A 23,863-nucleotide genomic window follows, 5' to 3' on the forward strand; every position below is an offset into this window, starting at 1 on the left:
CCTGCGGCAGGTACAGTGGTCTGGACCCTACATAATGTGGTTCTGGTGGCACTTGGTTGCAGCATGCTGCTTGCAACACCACCAGAGTTGTGGGTTTGAATCCTGCATGGGGCCACATACACAGAATATGTTTGATAATACAAGTTGCTTTGCAGGTAATATTCATTGTATTATACAATGTGGATGATGATCTTCCGATGATGATACATAAAAATGATTTAAGCCTATTCATATTAGTAATACATCTGTGCATCTTCTCACAGACTCACACTGTGTGATTTTAGGAACCCACCTCTCTTTTGTTATCCAAGCCTAGAGAAGAGTAGGGATGGCTGGTTTGTTGCTCTGCCATCTGCTGGCTGCATATGGTTAGTAAAAATAAATAATTACATTTGAGTAGGCTGAAGATAATAATACTACCACTGCCATTTTTACTGTTGCCATTAGTCCGATTATCAATAGGTAGGAATGATACAAGTCATCTTAAATATGTTCATGGTATATAGTGCATTTTTTTATATATAGGGATATATAGGGTTCAGTCAAGGTAACATCTCTTTCCATCCCGCCTCTTCTCACTGCAGTAAGTCTGCAGTGTTGAGTCATTGGTTTAGAGAGCTGGGTTGCATCCCAAATGGCACACTATTCCCTAAATAGTGCACTTCTTTTGCCAGAGCCCTATGGGCCCTGTTCAAAAGTAGTGTGCTATGTAGGGAATAGGGTGCCATTTGAGACTTTACTCTGCTGTATTGACCCATGGTTAAACCCAAAATATGATAATTCTGCCACTGCACATTAGAACCTGGTGCTGGAGGAAGATTATCTCTCTCTGTGTAGATTAAACAGATGGAATCTCATTATAAACTGGAACATAAATTTTTTTCACAGAGTTATTTTAGAACATGGTATTCTCACCATGTTCTCCTCTTGAGGTCTCTGTGCCCATCAGGTCTGTTATTGGAGTGTTTTACATGCCCAAGGACCGTTGTGGTGACACTGACAGGAAGAATCACCTAACCTTAACCGAACAGAAAGAAAGGCATGGGCAACAGGTATAAGAGGGCAGGCCTTCTCAAAGTAAAATTATAATGGCTGAACATGAAGACAGTGTTTATTCTTTAAATAACAACACAAAAGGATTACAAAAAAATACAGTATTGCAATGCCTTTATAACTAAAGTCTTAACTGAAAAATACAGTATATAGCCTATGGTATTCTTTCTATAGAGGGTGATTGAGCAAATCACATGGGTAAGAGCCTATAAAAATATGCCTATATTTTAATCTCATAAAAAATATATATCCTCCGGTGCCCAGAGAATGGTGGCAAAGTGTCTCCAATTGCAAAATGATGACTCTATCAATTTATGAACCATAAAACAATGACATCCCTCATAGAATACCAGTTTCCCTCTAATCCTGCATGTTATTGTCATGTTCAGTGGGATAGGCCTGCATTTTAAGAGATGGCTTGGTTTATTCCCTATTTTTCATTTATTTATCTATTTTTCAAGAGAGACCTTAATTAATATACATTTCTACTATGTATATTCAGCTATCAAGTCCATATGTGCAATTAGCCTAGTAATAGCATACACTCTTAGAAGAAAATACGCTTTCTAAAACCTAAAAGGGTTTCCCCAGAGGATTCTACATGGAACCCAAAAGAGTTCTACCTGGAACCAAAAACGGTTCTACCTGGAACCAAAAAGGGTTCTCCTATGGGGACAGCCAGAGAACCCTTTTGGAACCCTTTTTTTCTAATGGGTTGAATAATATCACACTCATAATCTGAGTAGAATTATTCAATACTGTATACTGCAATAGTTCTATAAAGTGTATTCTCTGGTCAGTGCATTGGTAAATAACAACGTCATGCTCCCTGATGTGGTTAGTGGTATAGGCTACTATAAGGCATATTTATGTCAAGAGGTAATTTGTTTGTAAAATACACTAAACAAAAATATCAACGCAACATGTAAAGTGTTGGTCCCATGTTTCATGAGCTGAAATAAAAGATAGCAGAAATGTTCCATATGCACAAAAAGCTTATTTCTCACATGTAAATTTGTTTACATCCCTGTTAGTGAGCATTTCTCATTTGCCAAGATAATCCATCCACTTGACAGGTGTGGTATATCAAGAAGCTGATTAAACAGCATGATCATTACACAGGTGCACCTTGTGCTGGTGACAATAAAAGGCCACTCTAAAATGTGCAGTTTTGTCACACAACACAATGCCACAGTTGTCTCAAGTTTTGAGGGAGCATGCAATTGGCATGCTGAGTGTAGGAATGTCCACCAGAGCTGTTGCCAGATAATTGAATGTTCATTTCTCTACCATAAGCCGCCTCCAACGTCGTTTTAGATAATTTGGCAGTACGTCCAATAGGCCTCACAACCGCAGACCCCGTGAAACCAAGCCAGCCCAGGACCTCCATATGCGGCTTCTTCACCTGCGGGATCGTCTGAGACCAGCCACCCAGACAGCTGATGAAACTGAGGAGTATTTCTGTCTGTGGGCCCACCCATGGCTGCGCCCCTTCCCAGTCATGAGAAATCCATAGATTAGGGCATAATGACATTATTTCAATTGACTGATTAAAATTGTTGCATGTTGCGTTTATATTTTTGTTCTGTATACATCAATAAAGGAAATGGAAAGACTTTTAGACAACATATGTTTAATGTAATGAAAAGGCACTATAACGCCTGTAGCCTATCCAATAACCTCGACAAGGATCTCATCTAGATTAGGCCTTCATAAACCCCCTAAACCCATAAAAGATAAAGAGATTTTGGTTGTAATCTAGGAATAACGGTATTAGGCTCAAGAGAAAACCAATTTAACCCTGCATTTAAAAAGCAGCTGCCCGTGGCAAATGGTGCTTGCATGGAAGTGGGACATTCTTCAAAGGATTGTTGCAATTTTACTACAAACCAATTAACAGAAACTCGTCACACTTATCACCATCGCATAAACGCTCTGACAAAAACTAATTGGGGGCGGATAATCCTATGATGAAGTGCCAAAAGGAAAGTGGTGCCATTTGGAGGTGCCACTGGCTGTCGTTACACTGCTGTGCACTGTACACACATACATACAGGTCTAGCATACCATCTCGTCAAAACAGTTTATGGTGTTTTTGGAAGATGTGGTGATTGCTTTTGAATAGTGAGCACTAACCATTGTTATTCTTGTGTGTTCACAGATTTACCTCACGAGGTCGCTGCCGACACTCACATTTTTGTTTCATTCCAAGGAACAGCCTAACAATGTAACAACCACTCCCCCTTCGATATATATATATTGTTTTACTGTTCATCATTATACCTTTTATGATGTGTGTAACATTTCATTGGGCTATACTTTGATTGAATTTATTGAAACTGTAGCTTTTGGCATTTCGGTCACCAGTAGGCCTAATGGTCTTGGGATATAAGGGGCTATAAACCCAATTGCCAATTACACATAACAATGTCATTTGTAATTGCGGGCTATTATTTGGATGCTGAAATCAGTATTTTTTAAATTTTTTATAAAAACTTCATTTTATGTGACGTGGGAGCTCCAGTCCGCGCACACTAGTCGCCGCGCCATCGTAAATCGTGGAGTTGAGTTTAATCGGCTATAAACCGATTAAGCAGCCGGTTCAGTGGGCTAATAAATAATCCATAGGCCTAACTGTTCGATTATTGTCCCGAATTTATTGTAGCCTATAGACCTACGAGTGGCATGTCTCTTGCCATTTAAATTAGGGGGGATCTTCAAGTCTATTTTATTTTGCTAGACATCAAGGGTTAACGTTGCCTGTGACGCCATATGCTGTTGGTTGAAGGGAGAGGAGAGGGGAGGGGGAGGGGGAGGAGCGGAGAGGAGAGGGGAGGGGGAGGAGAGGGGGGGGAGGAGAGGGGGGGAGGAGAGGGGAGGGGGGAGGAGAGGGGAGGGGGAATAGAGGGGAGGGGGAGGTTGGAGGGGAGCGAGCGAGCGAGAGAGCATCAGTTCACTACACTCGCAAGGGAATCAGAAGCGAAAACAGAACGTGGACACAATGGATTCTATAATAGACGGATCGTAACTTGAACCAACCTCTGTAAAACACTGAACAAGGTACGGTAACCAAACCTAGTAAAGATGCAACGACATTTCCTTTTTTTTTGCTTTTATCTTGCTCGTCTTATAGAGAAAGATAACTGTTATTCTGACTGCAGAAGATGCAGGAAGCGATGTACAGCGATCAGGCAAGCGAGGTGTTTGAGGCCCTCAATTTCCGCAGGGTCCTAATGTTTTTGACAACTCGGATTTTTGAAAGACGCACACAGGCTATTTTCGGGGATGTTTAATGAAAGTGTATTCCACAATAAATGTCCTGTATAGACATAGTTTGTTGAGCAGCGCTAGCGTTTATAGGGAACTAACGTTACAGCGCTCCGTAATCCTAACTGTCTGTCTGTCTGCCAGGTAGGCTATTCGTCACAACAAAAACCTATCATAACATGACAGTCCATGATGTGTTTATTTTATATGCTCGGTTGCACATCAGTCAAAGTTGGCTACATTTTACAGACTACCTATATAGAACGTGTCGTTTCCTGAGACTGTAGCTAAGAAAATGAAAATGTTGTGTCAATGACGGAATGGTCTATACGCCGAGAAGATGAATTGAATCACTGACAAAATAGCATGCTCTTTGCTTTAAGACCTACGGGTAGATTTTGTTCGTGTTTTGTAGAGGATGTCCTTTGTGCCAGCAATGCATATAGGCTGAATGCATAGGCTGTTGCAATAGGTTATTCAATTCATGGAAATGGCACTGATCAAATAAGGATATCCGGATTCTCTGTCCGATTTCAATTAGGCCTAATGTTGGATAGATTCTCATCATAGGCATATTTAAATCAAACTGACATCATACATGACATGTAGGCTACAGCAGTCTACATAACATAGGCCTATGTGTAGTGGTAGCAGGATACTGTGCTCTCTTTGTAAATACAATTAGAAAATTAATGGGATAAGGGGTCACTCTGGTAATATACAATAACAGGAAACTGGATAAATGCATTGCTGCTGATTGAAGAATAAAGGCATTGTGGCTGTTATTTGCATAATCATGGTCCAGCCTGATATGTTTTACATGATTTGCAACAACAATTAGGCATATTTAGTCTATGACATGGTCTGAGTTACACTATATATACAAAAGAATGTGGACACCCTTTCAAATTAGTGGATTTGGCTATTTAAGCCACACCCGTTGCTGACAGGTGTATAAAATCGAGCGCACAACCATGCAATCTCCATAGACAAACAGTGGCAGTAAAATGGCCTTACTGAAGAGCTCAGTGACTTTCAACATGGCACCGTCATAGGATGCCACCTTTACAACAAGTCAGTCTGCCCTGCTAGATCTGCCCCGGTCAACTGTAGGTGCTGTTATTGTGAAGTGGAAACATCTAGGAGCAACAACAGCTCAGCCATGAAGTGGTAGGCCATACAAGCTCACAGAACAGGACCGCCGAGTGTTAAACCACATAGCGTGTAAAAATGTTCTTGGTTGCAACACTCAATACCGAGTTCCTAACTGCCTCTGGAAAGCAACGTCAGCACAATAACTGTTCGTCGGGAGCTTCATGAAATGGGTTTCCATGGCCGAGCAGCTGCACACAAGCCTAAGATCACCATGCGCAATACCAAGCGTCGGCTGGAGTGGTGTAAAGGTCGTCAAAATGCGTTCTCTGGAGAAATGAATCACGCTTCACCATCTGGAACGAATCTGGGTTTGGCGGATGCCAGGAGAACGCTACCTGCCCAATGCATAGTGCCAACTTTAAAGTTTGGTGGAGGAGGAATAATGGTTTGGGCTGGGAAATCTTAGCTCTACAGCATGCAATGACATTCTAAGCGATTCTGTGCTTCCAACTTTATGGCAACAGTTTGGGGAAGGCCCTTTCCGGTTTCAGCATGACAATGCCTCCATGCACAAAGCGAGGTCCGTACAGAAATGGTTTGTCGAGATCGCTGTGGAAGAACTTGACTGGCCTGCACACAGCCCTGACCTCAACCCCATTGAACAGCTTTGGGATGAATTGGAACGCAGACTGCGAGACAAGCCTAATCGCCCAACATCAGTGCCCAACCACACTAATGCTCTTGTGGCTGAATGGAAGCAAATGCCCGTAGCAATGTTCTAACATCTAGTGGAAAGCCTTCCCAGAAGAGTGGAGGCTGTTATAGCAGCAAAGGGGGGACCAACTCCACAATAATGCCCATGATTTTGGAATGAGATGTTCGACGAGCAGGTGTCCACATACTGTTGGTCATATGGTGTATTTGAGTGAGCATAAAGACGTTGGATTTCTATTCCTCTTTCACCCAGACTCGTGGCTCTGATTGCATGAATGAGGATTATTGTTATTAATTTAGCTTTAAGACCCTGTGGTGTCTTTCTACTTAGCAGCAGCTTTTGCTGTCGGTGGTGAGACCAGAAATCTTAAGTCAGCTGAGAAAAATCCTAACGATCAAAATGATATAATGACTAACGGATACAGCACAAGTAGGATTTCTGCCAGGCCTCTCCAATTTGCAATCAGGGTGTTATTGTTGTAAACCCTAGACTAGTCATGTCATATATTTATCTCATATCCTTCACTACAGTTCTCCTTCCTAAGTGTAGGTGAATAGATACGGGATTTGCAGCGCCCCAGGCTGTTCCGTATTTACGTCAGAGTAAACTTCCACTCACACCCACGTGTGTAGCTTTCTATTTTTTCTTTCTCTTGGATTTCTTTATCATGCATCTAACATGCTCATTTTCAAGGCTTCTCTATCCATCCTTCTCTTCCTCTCTCTATCTCTCCCTTTCGTTTTCACAAACCCACTCTCTCTTCCCCACTATCGCTCAATGCTGTTCTTGCATTTGTGTCTGTCTACCCCATGTGCAGGCAGACTCCCTCAGGTGAAATTGAGTGGTTTTGTTTGTTTTTCTCATCCAGGGGGAGGAAGACAAGACGGAGGAGCTATGCTGTTACTGCCAAGTCTCAGTGGCTCCGTTTGATTAACCATGATGAAGACTGAACCCCCATCGGCGGGCAGTGCCAGCTCCACCCTCCGGAGCCCATCCCCCCACAGAAACGCCTATGAGGCGGGCATCCAGGCTCTGAAGCAGGCCCATGACGCCCTGAACAACGCTGCCAATGGGGACGATGCTGCCAAGGACGGCAAGCCGCCACGGCCTACCGGCAGGGGCCGCCGCCAGTACGGCTCCAATGTCCACCGCATCAAGAACATGTTCATGCAGATGCAGTCGCCGGGCGACGAGGATGACCCATCCAAGACCAATGACCAGGCGGTGCGGCTGTCCCTGCCCAGGGCCAGCAGCCTCAACGAGGACGTGAACCACAGCGCCCTGCTCAAGCTGGGCGCCACAGTCTCTGAGCGCGTCAACCGCTTCGACCCCAAGGGCGGCGAAGTCGGCGGGTCCCGAGGGGCCTCAGCAGGATACTCCAAGCTGCAGGAGACGAGGAAGATCTTCGAGCAGCGTCAGCTGCAGGAGAAGCAGTCCGCCACCAACCGCATCCTGCTCAAGAAGGAGCGTCCGGTTTCGTCCGCGGTCCAGGACAGCCGGCTGGACGTGGTAGTGCGCTTCAACGGCAGCACTGAGTCTCTGGACTGCCTGGATACGGTAGGGGGAGCCGGTGAGGCAGTGTCGCCCACCGTAAGCCAGCTTAGCGCCGTCTTCGAGAAGGCCGACCTGAGGAACAACCTGCACCGGCCCTCCTCCACGTCCCCGCAGCCCTCCCGAGAAGAAAGCCCCACTCCGGCGAAAACAGCAGAATGCCTCAACTCCAAAATCATCGACAGGAAGGTGCAAGTCTTGCCACCAGGCAGTCAGGAGGATGGGAGCAGCCAACACTTGGACCAGGAGGGTTCCCCCAGAAGCCCCAGGAACAGAGCAGCTCCCCAAAACGACGACGGCTCCTCAGGAAGTCCACGAACAGGGGACAGGACCTCTTCTGCTTCTACCGAAACCAAGCCTGAGAGGGAGAGAGGGAAGGTAGACAGGGGCTTAAGTACCGGAGGCGAGCCTGGCAGGGAACCCATACCCGGGGACCAGGAGGACTCCCCCGCACCCGAGGCAGGGAGCCGGCTGGTGCAGGCCGAGATCCACGCCTCACTGGAAAATGGAGAGGACCCTGGGTGCCCCAGCGACATGGCAGGGAGGCAGGAGGGAGAGAGGGGCCACAGGGAGGAGCCAGGCGAGGGGCCCCAGTGTGAGGGACAGTTTGAGGATGGCCTGGAGGAGGAGTCTCGAAAGGAGGATTACTCTGAGGGCGACCTGGTGGACATCAGCGCGTACAGCGGAATCGGAGAGGACTCCGGCGGCAGCCAGCTGGATGAGGATGAGGAGGAGGAAGATGAGCCCTACGAGCCAGAGTCGAGCTGCTCTGAGATCCCGGGACTGCCTGCCGAGGAGGAAACACTGCCAGAGAACAGGAAGATCTGCTTTAGCACTGGACCAATAAAGGTGAGTCTCTGGTTCAGGTGGGCAGAAATGAGGAACAGTTTATCAAGAGATGATAAGGGAAGAGACATCAATACTGGTCTGAAGTGGAGATCCGAAGCTGTCTATAGTGGTAGACCATTATTTCTACCTGTAGGCATAGTACTTAGGGGTAGTTTTATTAATAGTTTTACAGTAGTAATCAGAAGACAAAGCTCTCTGATTCATCTGTGTAGAAGTCATAAGTGTTTTAATAGTAGTTGGTTGACGCAGCCACATATTTCCCCACAGTTTACATTGGCCTACGTCTCTACACTGACACATTTGAATGACTTTGCATTTCCTGTATTGGTGAAAACATCTTGTGAAAGCCTGTGCAAAGATCAGCATCCACATACTTCCTTCAAATCAAATTGTATTAGTCACATGCTTCGTAAACAACAGGTGTGGACTAACAGTGAAATGCTTACTTAGGGGCCCTTTCCAACAAAGCAGAGAGAAAGAAAATAGAGAAATAATAGAAAAGTTAAACATGTAACATTGAGTAATAATAACGTGGCTATATACAAGGGGTACCAGTACCGAGTCAATGTGCAGGGGTACTGGGTAATTGAGGTAGATATGTACATATAACTAGGAATAAATTGACAGATAGTAAACAGTAGCAGCAGCGTATGTGATGAGTCAAAAAAAGTTAGTGCAAAAAGGGTTAATGCAGATAGTTCAGGTAGCTATTTGGTTAACTATGAAAAGCCAACTGAGAGACCTGAGCCCTAGGACCATACGTCGGGACTACCGGCCGTGGTGACTCCTTGCTGTCCCCAGTCCGCCTGGCCTTGCTGCTATTCCAGTTTCAACTGTTCTGCCTGCGGTTATGGAACCCCTACCTGTCCCAGACCTGCTGTTTTCAACTCTTAATGATCAGCTATGAAAAGCCAACTGAGATTTATTCCTGATTATTATTTGACCATGCTTGTCACTTATGAACATTTTTGAACATCTTGGCATGGTTCTGTTATAATCTTCACCCGGCACAGCCAGAAGAGGACTGGCCACCCCTCATAGCCTGGTTCCTCTCTAGGTTTCTTCCTAGGTTTTCGCCTTTCTAGGGAGTTTTTCCTAGCCACCGTGCTTCTACACCTGCATTACTAGCTGTTTGGGGTTTTAGGCTGGGTTTCTGTACAGCACTTCGAGATATTAGCTGATGTAAGAAGGGCTATATAAAATAAAATTGATTGATTGATTGATTGAACTATTTAATTAACTATTTAAGAGAGGCGCAAGAGAGGTGATCAAGTTACACTTCAAATTCTCTACTAATGTTTGCCAGGTAAATATCTTATAAGTTTAACTATCTAAGATGTGCCAAATACATTCTCTCTAGCTCAGGGCTCCAGCTATGCATTTGGTATGCTAACTTTCTAGCTAAGTAGCTAGCTTGCAAGATCAAGCTTCTTGGTTACAGCAGAGACAATCAATCCCCTCCTGGATCAAGATCCCTGCTGTCTGGGCCTCTCGAGTGGACTAGAGATCCTGGTTCGAGTCCAGGCTCTGTCGCAGCCGGCCGCGACCGGGAGACCCATGGGGAGACGCACAATTTGGCCCAGCGTCGTCCAGGTTAGGGAAAGGTTTGTCCCATCGCGCACTAGCGACTCCTGTGGCGGGCCGGGCACCGTGCACGCTGACGCGGTCGCGAGGTGTATGGTGTTTCCTCCGACACATTGGTGCGGCTGGTTTAGTTTAATGTTCGCTTGTGCTTGTTAGCATTTAGCTAGCGTCCGCTATGTGAATTCGGCAGTTTTGTTAGCATTTGTTAGCATACTGTCTTTTATTTATTTATTTATTTATTTACATCTGGAAAGATGTGCGCACTGCAGGTATAACCGTATACCCCGGTATGGTACAGAAATGGTATGAAAATCTGGATACTTCCCAACCCTTCTACGGAGTGCTTCAGAGATAGAAGCTAATAGCTAGACGTTGTAGTTTGGGTTTTGACTTCCGGATATCAGGCCAACTTATTGGTCGAGCTGTTTCAGCACAGCAGCGGTGTCCAATACAGCGCGTTTACTGCAGAACACATTCAGCATACTGTGTGAGCTGCTCTATGTATGACTAAGTGACTGACAACTTGTGAAATCTCTTTTTGGCTTGGTCAGCATTCATTCATTTGCTTGACACTAAGGACCTACTCAGTAGTCCTGACAGCAAGATAGACTTGTTCCTCCTGCCTTGACACAAGACAGGCTGATCGTTTCAGCTTGCATCAGCAATAATTATTGTGGTGAAATCCAATATAGGTACCCCCCTTCCATAGCTTAATTCCTCTAAGATCTGTATGATGTAACAAGGGACCTCCAAAAAAGCTGGGCGTAGAAAACTGTTTTTTAAAATCCTAATGCTGACTGCTGCTCTAATGATATGCCATTTCCAGCCAGGTATAGGCCAGGTGTTCTCAGGGGCTTCAGTCTGAACCACAAATACATAGTTTACATAAAATGTGAAATGATGTAGGTAGGTAGATATTAGCTCTATGCTACTGTATATTATCGTTATGAAATGTCAGATGAATATGCCAGTGGCCTTTCTCTCCTGTACCTTGGTGACTTGCCATTAAATGCCACCAGCAAGTAGTGTGGATTTCATCTCCCCACCATGCACAGCATGCTAACCAACCGGGCAGCCACCGTATCACTGTAACTATATGTTATGTAGAGGAAATATTCCAAAACTATGGAAATCAGCTCTTGTGCTGCCACTCCATAAGGGCAGGGATAGTAGTGATCTTAATAATTATCTCCCAATTTCAAGGCTTCCTTGAGGGGTCAAATACTTATTTCCCTCATTAAAATGCAAATCAATTTATAACATTTTTGACATGCGTTTTTCTGGATTTTTTTGTTGTTATTCTGTCTCTCACTGTTCAAATAAACCTACCATTAAAATTATAGACTGATCATTTCTTTGTCAGTGGGCAAACGTACAAAATCAGCAGGGGATCAAATACTTTTTTCCCTCACTGTAGATGAGCTGGTTAAGAAGCTAAGATTTGAAGTTGTATTTTTCTACAGAAACAGATTGTGCCATTCTCTATGCAGTAGGAAGCAGATTATTCAGTCAACCTTTTTATCTGTTCTTGATTATGGTGATATTATTTATCAAAGTGCAGCTGCTACTATTCTGAAACCGTTGGATGCCATCTACCATAGTGCCCTTCATTTTGTTACAGGCAACAGTTTAGCTATTTATCACTGTATCAAAAGGTTGGCTGGACTTCACTAAAGACCTGTAGATCTCTACATTACTCCCTTTTTGTTTACAAGGCCCTAATTCCTGAACTTCCTTCTTATCTAACTTTTCTGTTGAAGTATAAAATACATAAAAATACATTTCATCTTGATGTTCTGGTGCCGTTCGGGCAATTTAAAGTATTGATTGGGAACTTATTTGTGGAGGAATGTAACTGTTTTTCTGGGTGATTTGTGATGTTTTATTTGTGCTTACCATGACTGTGTTTTTGTATTTTAATATGTAATAATATATATATATTACACACACACACACATATACATTACCAGTCAAAAGTTTGAACACACCTACTCATTCAAGGGTTTTTCTTTATTTTTACAATTTTCTACATTGTAGAATAATAGTGAAGACAAGACATCAAAACTATGAAATAACACATAAGGAATCATGTAGTAACCAAAAAAAGTGTTAAACAAATCAAAATATATTTGAGATTCTTCAAAGTAACCACCCTTTGCCTTGATGACAGCTTTGCACACTCTTGGCATTCTCTCAACCAGCTTCATGAGGTAGTCACCTGGAATGCATTTCTATTAACGGGTGTGCCTTCTTAAAAGTTAATTTGTGGAATTTCTTTCCTTCTTAATGCGTTTGAGCCAATCAGTTGTGTTGTGACAAGGAAGGAGGGGTATACAGAATATATCCCTATTTGGTAAAAGACCAAGTCCATATTATGGCAAGAACAGCTCAAATAAGCAAAGAGAAACAACAGTCCATCATTACTTTAAGACATGAAGGTCAGTCAATACGGAACATTTCAATAACTTTGAAAGTTTCTTCAAGTGCAGTCGCAAAAACCATTGAGCGCTATAATGAAACTGGCTCTCATGAGTACCGCAACAGGAATGGAAGACCCAGAGTTACCTCTGCTGCAGAGGATAAGTTCATTAGAGTTACCAGCCTCAGAAATTGCAGCCCAAATAAATGCTTCACAGAGTTCAAGTAACAGGCATATCTCAACATCAACTGTTCAGAGGGGACTGTGTGAATCAGGCCTTCATGGTTGAATTGCTGCAAAGAAACCACTACTAAAGGACACCAATAATAACAAGAGACCTGCTTGGGCCAAGAAACACGAGCAATGGACATTAGACCCGTGGAAATGTGTCCTTTTGGTCTGGAGTCCAAATTTGAGATTTTAGGTTCCAACCGCCGTGTCTTTGTGAGACGCGGTGTGGGTGAATGGATGATCTCCGCATGTGTATTTCCCACCGTAAATCATGGAGGAGAAGGTGTTATGGTGTGGGGAGGCTTTGCTGTTGACACTGTCTGTGATTTATTTAACCAGCATGGCTACCACAGCATTCTGCAGCGATACACCATCCCATCTGGTTTGGGCTAAGTGGGACTATCATTTGTTTTTCAACAGGACAATGACCCAACACACCTCCAGGCTGTGTAATGGCTATTTTACCAAGAAGGAGAGTGATGGAGTGCTGCATCACATGACCTGGCCTCCACAATCCCCCGACCTCAACCAAATTGAGATGGTTTGTGATGAGTTGGACCACAGAGTAAAGGAAAAGCAGCCACCAAGTGCTCAGCATATGTGGGAACTCCTTCAAGACTGTTGGAAAAGCATTCCAGGTGAAGCTGGTTGAGAGAATGCCAAGACTGTGCATAGCTGTCATCAAGGCAAAGGGTGGCTATTTGAAGAATCTCAAATATAACATATATTTTGATTTGTTTAACACTTTTTTGGTTACTACATGATTCCATATGCATTATTTCATAGTTTTGATGTCTTCACTATTATTCTACAATGTAGAAAATATTAAAAATAAAGAAAAACCCTTGAATGAGTAGGTGTGTTGTGTGTGTGTGTGTGTATATATATATATATATATATATATATATATATATATATATATATTAGTTATAATGTATATTAGTTATAATGTATATTAGTTATAATGTATATTTATATTGTATTATACAGGGCGCATTTGGTCTTGGACTGGGACATGGAGGCCTGCTGTAATTCACCAGCTTTTCATAATAATAACTGTACAACAGGGAAAGGGATGTGCTGCAATTACTTCAAGTAAGGTCAAGATGATTTTAATCTGGTGGATGAATGCCTGGTGTAGGAGGACCTCTAGTCTAAAGAGAGAGCGAGCCCTGATAGGCTTCTAATTCTATGTGCAGCATTGTGCAATCCATAGGGTAGTAGTCTGTATTGGAAGAATCCATGTTTGTGCTATACAGTGTTAAGAAGTTGAGGTGAGGGTCATAAAGTATTTTTGGGGGGTATTTGAAAGGATTATAAGTTATGACACTTGTGTCTTGAGTCTGCCTTCACTTTTTACACTAACTTACATGTTCCATGTCTGTGACCTGCTTTTCTGAATCATATTTTGTTCAGTTCAGGTAATACAAGGATTGCTACCTTAGGGCCTCTGTGAAAGGTACTTTTCACTCGTCATATGAAGACACATGGATAAGAGTTGACGGTTTAAGGACAGGAGCCTTGTGTAAAAGGGGTAGCTACTGTCAGCTGGTGATCTAGCAGACCAAAGGCTAAGTGCTTTAGGGTTTCCAGAGAAGGACATGTAAAACCAGTTCAGCTCTGCTGTTGTGCTCCAATGACTGAAATGGGATTTTCTGTCCCTGAAATCTCCAAGGGAAACAGTAGTGTTTCCTTTGTTCCTCTCAAAGCCATTAAACTGTTCAAGCCTGCCTTCGCTTTTTCTTCTCAGTGGTTGATTCGTTCGATTTTTTTAGACTGAAATGGCATTCATACCTCAATGACACTGAAAGCACCGTAATATGACATGAAAACGTAATATATTGCTCCATCTCTTCCTCTGAGCAGGCATGCTGTCACTCTTATCAGACACATTTTTAGCTGAGAATAAACACCAAGTCCCTCTGCATTTAGAGCAAGCTAGCCCCTGCACTCGCTCTCTTTGTGTCTCTCTGTCTGTCTGTCTGTCTGTCTGTCTGTCTGTCTGTCTGTCCCGTCTGTCTGTCTGGCTGCCAGTACATTCCTTCTGTCATACCACCTTGCATCCCACTGCTGGCTTGCCTCTGAAGCTAAACAAGGTTGGTCCTGGTCAGTCCCTGGATGGGAGACCAGATGCTGCTGGAAGTGGTGTTGGACGGCCAGTAGGAGGCACTCTTTCCTTTGGTCTAAAGAAATATCACAAATGCCCCAGGGCAGTGATAGGGGATATTGCCCTGTGTAGGGTGCCGTCTTTCGGATGGGACGTTAAACGGGTGTCCTGACTCTCTGTGGTCACCTAAAGATCCCATGGCACTTATCGTAAGAGTAGGGGTGTTAACCCTGGTGTCTTGGCTAAATTCCCAATCTGGCCCTCATACCATCATGGCCACCATATTTGTAAAACATTTTTACATTTTTAGTCATTTAGCAGACGCTCTTATCCAGAGCGACTTACAGTTAGTGAATAATTTTTATTTTATTTAATTTTTTATACTGGCCCCCCCGTGGGAATCGAACCCACAACCCTGGCGTTGCAAACGCCATGCTCTATCAACTGAGCTACATCCCCTGCCGGCCATTCCCTCCCCTAACCTGGACGACGCTGGGCCAATTGTGCGACGCCTCATGGGTCTCCCGGTCGCGGCCGGCTGCGACAGAGCCTGGATTCGAACCAGGATCTCTAGTGGCACAGTTAGCGCTGCGATGCGGCGCCTTAGACCACTGCGCCACTCGGGAGGTGTCATCCCCAGCTTCCAATTGGCTCATTCATCCCCCCTCCTCTCCCCTGTAACTATTCCCCAGGTCATTGCTGTAAATGAGAATGGGTTCTGAGTCAACTTACCTGGTAAAATAAGCGTAAAATAAAAAAAATGTCTCAGCCTCATTTCCCCAATCTGCCAGTCTTATCTCAGATCAGTGAGTAGTCTGGTAAACTGATAAACTGGCTGCTCTATGAGTTGGTCCCAACTGTGTGTTGGTCCCGTGTGGCTCAGTTGGTAGAGCATGGCACTTGCAACACCAGGGTTGTGGGTTCTATTACCACGGGGGACCAGTATGAAAATGTATGAACTCATTACTTTATGTCACTGAAGTGTGGTTGAGTATTTGTTTGTGAGGCGAGAGTTTGTATCTGTCCATCCTTGTGTGTGATTGTGAGCGAGAGTGACCCTGTTATTAGGTGTTTCCTGATCCCAGACAGACTTGGGCGGCCCCTCTTATCCTCTCAAAGGGAGGAAGCAGTAGAGAGGGAAGGAGGGCTGGGTGAGGGCATGTCTCAGAGCAGGATATAGCTCAATTTCGAGAGGGAGATCAAGTTTCAGTGTGTGGACACCTGGCTCACTGCTGGGGTAGCGCCCCTTGATGAGTCCCATATCACCAGAGCCAGGTGTGCTTGTGTCTCTAACCTGGGATCTGAACCTGCAGACAATGTCTTGTAAGAGGTCAATGTCTCACCTTCCTCACATTGAATAACAACTGGCTGCCATCCGTAGTATTAGAAGCTGGCATCCTTCAATGCATCTGGTAGATTATACACTGCATTCGGAAAGTATTCAGATCCCTTGACTATTTCCACATTTTGTCACGTTACAGCCTTATTCTAAAATTGATTAAATATGTTTTTTTCCTCATCAATCTACACAAAATATTGTCATAAGGTGCTGAAGGAGGGTGTGGTGTAGGAATCAGGCGCAGGACGCAGAGGCTCAGTTCAAAGGCTTTAGTGCAAAATTCACACAAACAAAAGCACAATAAGCCTGAAGGCGAATACCAGGCGCACACAGGCGACAAAATAAACTGCGCACAAAACATGTGCAAAGAAACCACTCCAAATACTGGAGGGAAAAATGTAGCTCCAACACGTAACAGAGGCGCAATCACACACAAACACAGACACACACACAACGAGAACTAAATAGAACACTAACGAGGACTAACTAGACACAGGTGTACAACATTAAGACCAAACCAAACGAACATGAAACATAGATCGGTGGCAGCTAGTACTCCGGGGACGACGACCGCCGAAGCCTGCCCGAACCAGGAGGAGGAGCAGCCTCGGCCGAAACCGTGACAGTACCCCCCCCTTGACGCGCGGCTCCAGCCGTGCGCCGACCCCGGCCTTGGGGACGACCAGGAGGACGCGGAACAGGGCGCGCGGGATGGTCCCGGTGGAACTCCGACAGGAGAGATGGGTCTAGGATGTCCCTCCGCGGCACCCAGCACCGCTCCTCCGGGCCGTACCCCTCCCACTCCACGAGATACTGGAGACCCCCCATCCGGCGTCTGGAGTCCAAGATGGACCGAACGGTGTACGCCGGAGCCCCCTCGATGTCCAATGGGGCCGGAGGAGTCTCTCCTATCTCATTGTCCTGGAGTGGACCAGCTACCACCGGCCTGAGAAGAGACACATGGAACGAGGGGTTAATATTCTTATATTCAACAGGTAGATGTAACTTATAACACACCTCGTTCAATCTTCTCAGGACTTTAAAGGGCCCCACAAACCGCCGACCCAGCTTCCGGCAGGGCAGGCGGAGGGGTAGGTTTCTGGTAGAGAGCCAGACTCGATCTCCGGGTGCGTACACCGGCCCCTCACTGCAGTGGAGATCGGCGCTCGCCTTGTGACGACGGACGGCCCGCTGCAGGTGGACGTGGGCAGCGTTCCACGTCTCTTCCGAGCGCCTCATCCAATCATCCACCGCAGGGGCCTCGATCTGGCTCTGCTGCCACGGTGCCAGAACCGGCTGGTAACCTAATACACATTGGAAAGGGGTTAGGTTGGTAGAGGAGTGGCGGAGAGAATTATGGGCCATCTCAGCCCAGGGAATGTAACGCGCCCACTCCTCAGGCCGGTCCTGGCAATAAGACCTCAGAAACCTACCCACATCCTGGTTGACACGTTCTACCTGCCCGTTACTCTCCGGTTGGTACCCCGAGGTAAGGCTAACCGAGACCCCCAAACGCTCCATAAACGCTCTCCACACCCGGGAGGTAAACTGGGGGCCTCGATCAGACACTATATCCTCGGGGACCCCGTAATGCCGGAAGACGTGGGTAAATAGGGCCTCAGCAGTCTGTAGGGCAGTAGGAAGACCCGACATAGGGAGACGACGACAGGCCTTAGAGAAACGGTCCACAACGACCAGGATGGTGGTATTCCCCTGAGAGAGGGGAAGGTCTGTTACAAAATCCACCGAGAGGTGGGACCATGGTCGTTGTGGAACGGGTAGGGGCTGTAACTTACCCCTGGGCAGATGTCGGGGCGCCTTACACTGGAAGCACACCGAGCAGGAGGAGACATAAACCCTCACATCCCTAGCCAAAGTGGGCCACCAGTATTTAGTGCTAAGGCAATGCACTGTCCGGCCGATACCCGGATGTCCAGAGGAGGGTGACGTGTGAGCCCAGTAAATGAGTCGATCCCGAATCTCGAGCGGGACGTACTTCCGACCCTCAGGACACTGTGGAGGGCTGGGGTCGGTACGCAACGCTCGCTCGATTTCGGAATCGACCTCCCACACCACCGGTGCCACAAGGAACGACTCCGGTAGTATGGGAGTGGGCTCAACGGACCTCTCCTCCGTGTCATACCGCCGGGACAGCGCATCTGCCTTACCATTCTGGGACCCAGGGATGTACGTGATTTTAAATACGAACCTGGTGAGAAACATACTCCATCGAGCCTGGCGAGGGTTCAGTCTCCTCGCTGCCCGGATGTACTCCAGGTTCCGATGGTCAGTCAAAATGAGGAAAGGGTGTTGAGCCCCCTCAAGCCAATGCCTCCACACCTTAAGGGCTTGAACTACAGCTAACAGCTCCCTGTCCCCAACGTCATAGTTACGCTCCGCCGGGCTGAGCTTCTTAGAGTAAAAAGCACAGGGGCGGAGTTTAGGTGGCGTGCCGGACCGTTGAGAGAGAACGGCCCCTATACCAGCCTCAGACGCGTCTACCTCAACCTGAAAGGGTAATGCGGGATCCGGATGCGCCAGCACCGGAGCCGACGTAAACAGGTCCTTCAGTCTCCTAAAGGCCCTGTCCGCATCGGCTGACCACTGCAGTCGCACCGGACCCCCCTTCAGAAGGGATGTGATGGGAGCTGCCACCTGTCCAAAACCCCGGATAAACCTCCGGTAGTAATTCGCAAAGCCCAAAAACTGCTGCACCTCTTTTACAGTAGTTGGGGTTTGCCAATTACGCACAGCGGACACACGATCCACCTCCATTCTCACCCCTGACGCGGACAACCGATAACCCAAAAAGGAGACCGACTCCTGGAAAAACAGACATTTCTCTGTCTTGACATATAGGTCGTGCTCCAACAGCCTCCTCAATACACGACGCACCAGGGTTATATGCTCGGCTCGGGTAGACGAGTACACCAGAATGTCATCAATGTACACGACCACCCCTTGTCCCTGCATATCCCGGAAAATCTCATCTACGAAGGATTGGAAGACTGATGGAGCATTCATCAACCCATATGGCATGACGAGATATTCGAAATGACCTGACGTGGTACTAAACGCTGTCTTCCATTCGTCACCCTCCCTAATGCGCACCAAGTTATACGCGCTCCTGAGATCCAGTTTTGTGAAAAACCGCGCTCCATGCAATGACTCCGTCATGGTCGCAATCAGAGGGAGTGGATAACTGTATTTCACAGTAATCTGATTGAGACCACGGTAATCAATGCACGGGCGCAACCCTCCATCCTTCTTTTTCACAAAAAAGAAACTTGAGGAGGCGGGAGAAGTGGAGGGCCGAATGTATCCCTGTCTCAAAGATTCGGCTATGTAAGTCTCCATAGCTTTTCTCTCCTCTTGAGACAAAGGATACACATGGCTCCGTGGGAGCGCTGCTCCTGCCTGGAGATCAATCGCACAATCCCCCTGTCTATGAGGAGGCAACTGCGTCGCCCTAGTTTTGCTAAACACGAGAGCTAAATCCCCATATTCAGGCGGAATGTGCAGTGCGGGCACTTGGTTTGGACTCTCCACCGAAGTCGCCCCCACGGAAACACCCAGACATCGCCCCTCGCACTGAGCAGACCACCCATCGAGAGCCCTCTGTTGCCACGAAATAGCAGGGTTGTGGGTGCTTAACCAGGGAATCCCCAGCACCACTGGGTACGCAGGAGAGTCGATCAGATACAGCTGTATAGTCTCCTCATGACCCCCTGCGCACACATCCGAAGTGGCGCTGTGATCTCCCTGATCAACCCCCGACCCCAACGGACGGCTATCTAAGGCATGAACGGGAAAAGGTTTGTGAACAGGTAGGAGAGGGATCCCTAACTCAAAACAAAACTTCCGATCAACAAAATTCCCAGCTGCGCCTGAATCTACGAGCGCCTTATGCTGGGAATGAGGTGCAACCTGTGGAAAACACACAGGTATACAAAAGTGCGCAACAGAAAGCTCTGGGTAAGTGGGACGTCTACTCACCTGGGAGGCCCCCCCAGTGCGTGGCCTGTTGTCTTCTCCCCCGGAGAACCCTCCCCAGCACCTGGCCGCAGTGTGCCCTCCACGACCGCACTTGGTGCAGGAGACAGGCCCCCTCGGGCTCCTCCTACTCCGTTCTCTAGCGCCGGCACCCCGAGCTCCATAGGGCTCGGCTCGGAGGCGCCGGAGGGCGGAATGGACGGACTCCCTCGGGACGTCCACGGGTGGCCAGCAGGGTGTCCAGACGGATGGACATATCGACCAACTGGTCGAATGTAAGATGGGTATCCCTGCAGGCCAACTCACGTTGAACGTCCTCTCGTAGGTTACATCGAAAATGGTCGATGAGAGCCCGCTCATTCCACCCTGCATCAGCCGCTAGAGTCCGGTACTCTAGAGCGAACGCCTGCGCGCTCCTCCTCCCCTGTCTCAACTGGACTAGACGCTCCCCGCCGCTTTGCCCTCAGGTGGATGGTCGAACACGGCCTTGAAGCGGCGGGAGAACTCTGCGTAGGTCACGGTGTTGGCGTCCATTCTCCTCCACTCGGCGTTAGCCCACTCCAACGCCTTGCCCGTGAGACAGGAGATGAGGGCGGAAACGCTCTCGTATCCCGAGGGCACCGGGTGTACAGTGGCCAGGTAGAGCTCCACCTGCAGGAGGAACCCCTGACACCCGGCAGCTGTTCCGTCATACGCCCTCGGGAGCGAGAGCCGAATCCCCCTGGGTCCCGAACCTAGGACTGGTGGACCGACCGATGGGGTGGGCAGGATAGGTGGAGGTGTGGGTACCCGGCTGGCCTCCCATCGGTGCAAGGTGTAGATTACCTCCTGTAGAGCGGTCTCCAGTTGTCGAATCTGGCCATCTTGTCCACGGATATGCTCCTCGAGCGACACAGGCGTCTCTGCCGATCCTGCTGATTCCATTGTGGTGTGTGATTCTGTCATAAGGTGCTGAAGGAGGGTGTGGTGTAGGAATCAGGCGCAGGACGCAGAGGCTCAGTTCAAAGGCTTTAGTGCAAAATTCACACAAACAAAAGCACAATAAGCCTGAAGGCGAATACCAGGCGCACACAGGCGACAAAATAAACTGCGCACAAAACATGTGCAAAGAAACCACTCCAAACACTGGAGGGAAAAATGTAGCTCCAACACGTAACAGAGGCGCAATCACACACAAACACAGACACACACAACGAGAACTAAATAGAACACTAACGAGGACTAACTAGACACAGGTGTACAACATTAAGACCAAACCAAACGAACATGAAACATAGATCGGTGGCAGCTAGTACTCCGGGGACGACGACCGCCGAAGCCTGCCCGAACCAGGAGGAGGAGCAGCCTCGGCCGAAACCGTGACAAATATCCCATAATGACAAAGCGAAAACAGGTTTTTAGAATGTTTTGCAAATGTATTGAAAATAAAAAAACATACCTTATTTACATAAGTATTCAGACCCTTTGCTATGAGACTCGAAATTGAGTTCAGGTGCACCCTGTTTCCATTGATCATCCTTAAGATGTTTCTACAACTTGATTGGAGTCCACCTGTGGTAAATTCAATTGATTGGACATGATTTGGAAAGCACACACCTGTCTATATAAGGTCCCACAGAGCAAAAACCAAGTCATGAGGTCGAAGGAATTGTCCGTAGAGCTCCGAGACAGGATTGTGTCAAGGCACAGATCTGGGGAAGGGTACGCAAAGAATTCTGGAGCATTGACGGTCCCCAAGAACACAGTGGCCTCCATTCTTAAATGGAATAATTTTGGAACCACCAAGACTCTTCCTAGAGCTGGCCGCCCGGGCCAAACTGAGCAATCGGGGGAGAAGGGCCTTGGTCAGGGAGGTGGAGATGGGAGAACCTTCCAGAAGGACAACCATCTCTGCAGCACTCCACCAATCAGGCCTTTATGGTAGAGTGGCCAGATGGAAGCCATTCCTCAGTAAAAGGCACATGACAGTCCACTTGGAGTTTGCCAAAGGCACCTAAAGGACTCTCAGACCATGAGAAATAAGACTGGTCTGATGAAACCAAGACTGAACTATTTGGCCTGAATGCCAAGCGTCACGAGTGGAGGAAACCTGGCACCATCCCTACGGTGAAGCATGGTCATGGCAGCATCGTGCTGTGGGGATGTTTTTCAGCGGCAGTGACTGGGAGACTAGTCAGGATCGAGGGAAAGATGAACGGCGCAAAATACAGAGATCCTTAATGAAATCCTGCTCCAGAGCACTCAGGACCTCAGACTGGGGCGAAGGTTCACCTTCCAACAGGACAACGACCCTAAGCACACAGCCAAGACAAAGCAGGAGTGGCTTCGGGAAAAGTCTCTGAATGTCCTTAAGTGGGCCAGCCAGAGCCCGGACTTGAACCCGATGGAACATCTCTGGAGAGACCTGAAAATAGCTGTGCAGCGAAGCTCCCCATCCAACCTGACAGAGCTTGAGAGGATCTGCAGAGAACAATGGGAGAAACTCCCCAAATACAGGTGTGCCAAGCTTGCAGCGTCATACCCAAAAGGACTTGAGGCTGTAATCACTGCCAAAGGTGCTTCAACAAAGTACTGAGTAAAGGGTCTGAATACTTCTGTAAATGTGATATTTCAGTTTTAAATTTTAAATTTGCAAAAATGTCAACAACAAATGTTTTTATTGCTTTGTCATTATGGGGTATTGTGTGTAGATTGATGAGGAATTTAATCCATTTTAGAATAAGGCTGTAACGCAACAAAATGTGGAAAAAGTCAAGGGGTCTGAATACTTTCCGAATGCATTGTATGTGTCCAACTAACCACCAGCTACCATGATTGTTTCAGTAAACAATACTGTTTTTTATGCATCATTTAAGTCACCTTGGTTGGTAGATCTAGCTTAGGCATTCCAAAGGAAATTACTTATTTGAACGAAAGACCTTCTCATCAACATCTATCCATAGCATCGGGCTATAAGCGCTATATAGTCCATTGTCTTACCCAGGCCTTGTAGAGTGCCACATTCTAAGTAGTGAAACAGATTAGCGGAACGCCCTAGTGGTTATAAATAGAGGTCTACTGCTCTGAACGTTCCCATAATCCACTGCTTGATTCTTAGAGCCTCCTGTACTGCCGGGCGGGGTTATTTAAAGACTTCTCCCTGTGTCAGGATGCTAGCATGGCGCTGCAGGGGGGCAGGTCTAGAGGCCACTTAGATTAGGTAGACGTACTGTACCATAGACGGCAGCGTAACACCGCTGTACCTTGGATATTTTCTTCTCTTTCTCTCCCCCTTATGCAGAGGCCCTTATCTTTCCAATACAGAGGCTGTGCTCTGCAGACAGCAGCCTTTCTGTTCACGTTTCGATCGTTATCAGTCATTTTCTGCATTCCATGACAGTGCTTTTTATAGTCTTAAAGAGGCAGCCTTGGTTACAATGTTGCCTAAGGCTTAGGAGGGGGGAGGGGGTCTATAATGTCAATAGACAGGAAGTCTTAACGTCTCCAGCTCCTGTCCCCTCCGTCACCACCTGATAATGACACTGTTTTGCCATCACTAGCCGGCTTCCACCCGGTTACGCAACCCTGCACCTTAGAGGCTACTGCCCTATATCCATAGACTTGGAATCATTGGCCACTTTAATAATGTAACACTAGTCACTTTAATAATGTTTACATACT

The 23,863-nt window shown here is 46.8% G+C and overlaps 1 protein-coding gene across 1 annotated transcript in view; it reads left to right on the forward strand.

The window, feature by feature from the left end:
• Positions 1–3,988: 3,988 nt before the first annotated feature.
• The window catches only part of LOC121569687 (neurabin-2-like), a 71,209-nt gene continuing 51,334 nt past the window's right edge, over positions 3,989–23,863 (forward strand). The window contains exons 1-2 of the mRNA XM_041880833.2: positions 3,989–4,113; positions 6,999–8,530. Of these exons, the coding sequence (XP_041736767.2) occupies positions 7,067–8,530 (1,464 nt within the window). The 5' untranslated portion in view covers positions 3,989–4,113; positions 6,999–7,066. The remainder of the gene's footprint in view (positions 4,114–6,998; positions 8,531–23,863) is intronic.

This window comes from Coregonus clupeaformis, unplaced genomic scaffold (genome assembly GCF_020615455.1).
Source record: "Coregonus clupeaformis isolate EN_2021a unplaced genomic scaffold, ASM2061545v1 scaf0027, whole genome shotgun sequence".
NCBI classification, from domain to species: Eukaryota; Metazoa; Chordata; class Actinopteri; order Salmoniformes; family Salmonidae; genus Coregonus; species Coregonus clupeaformis.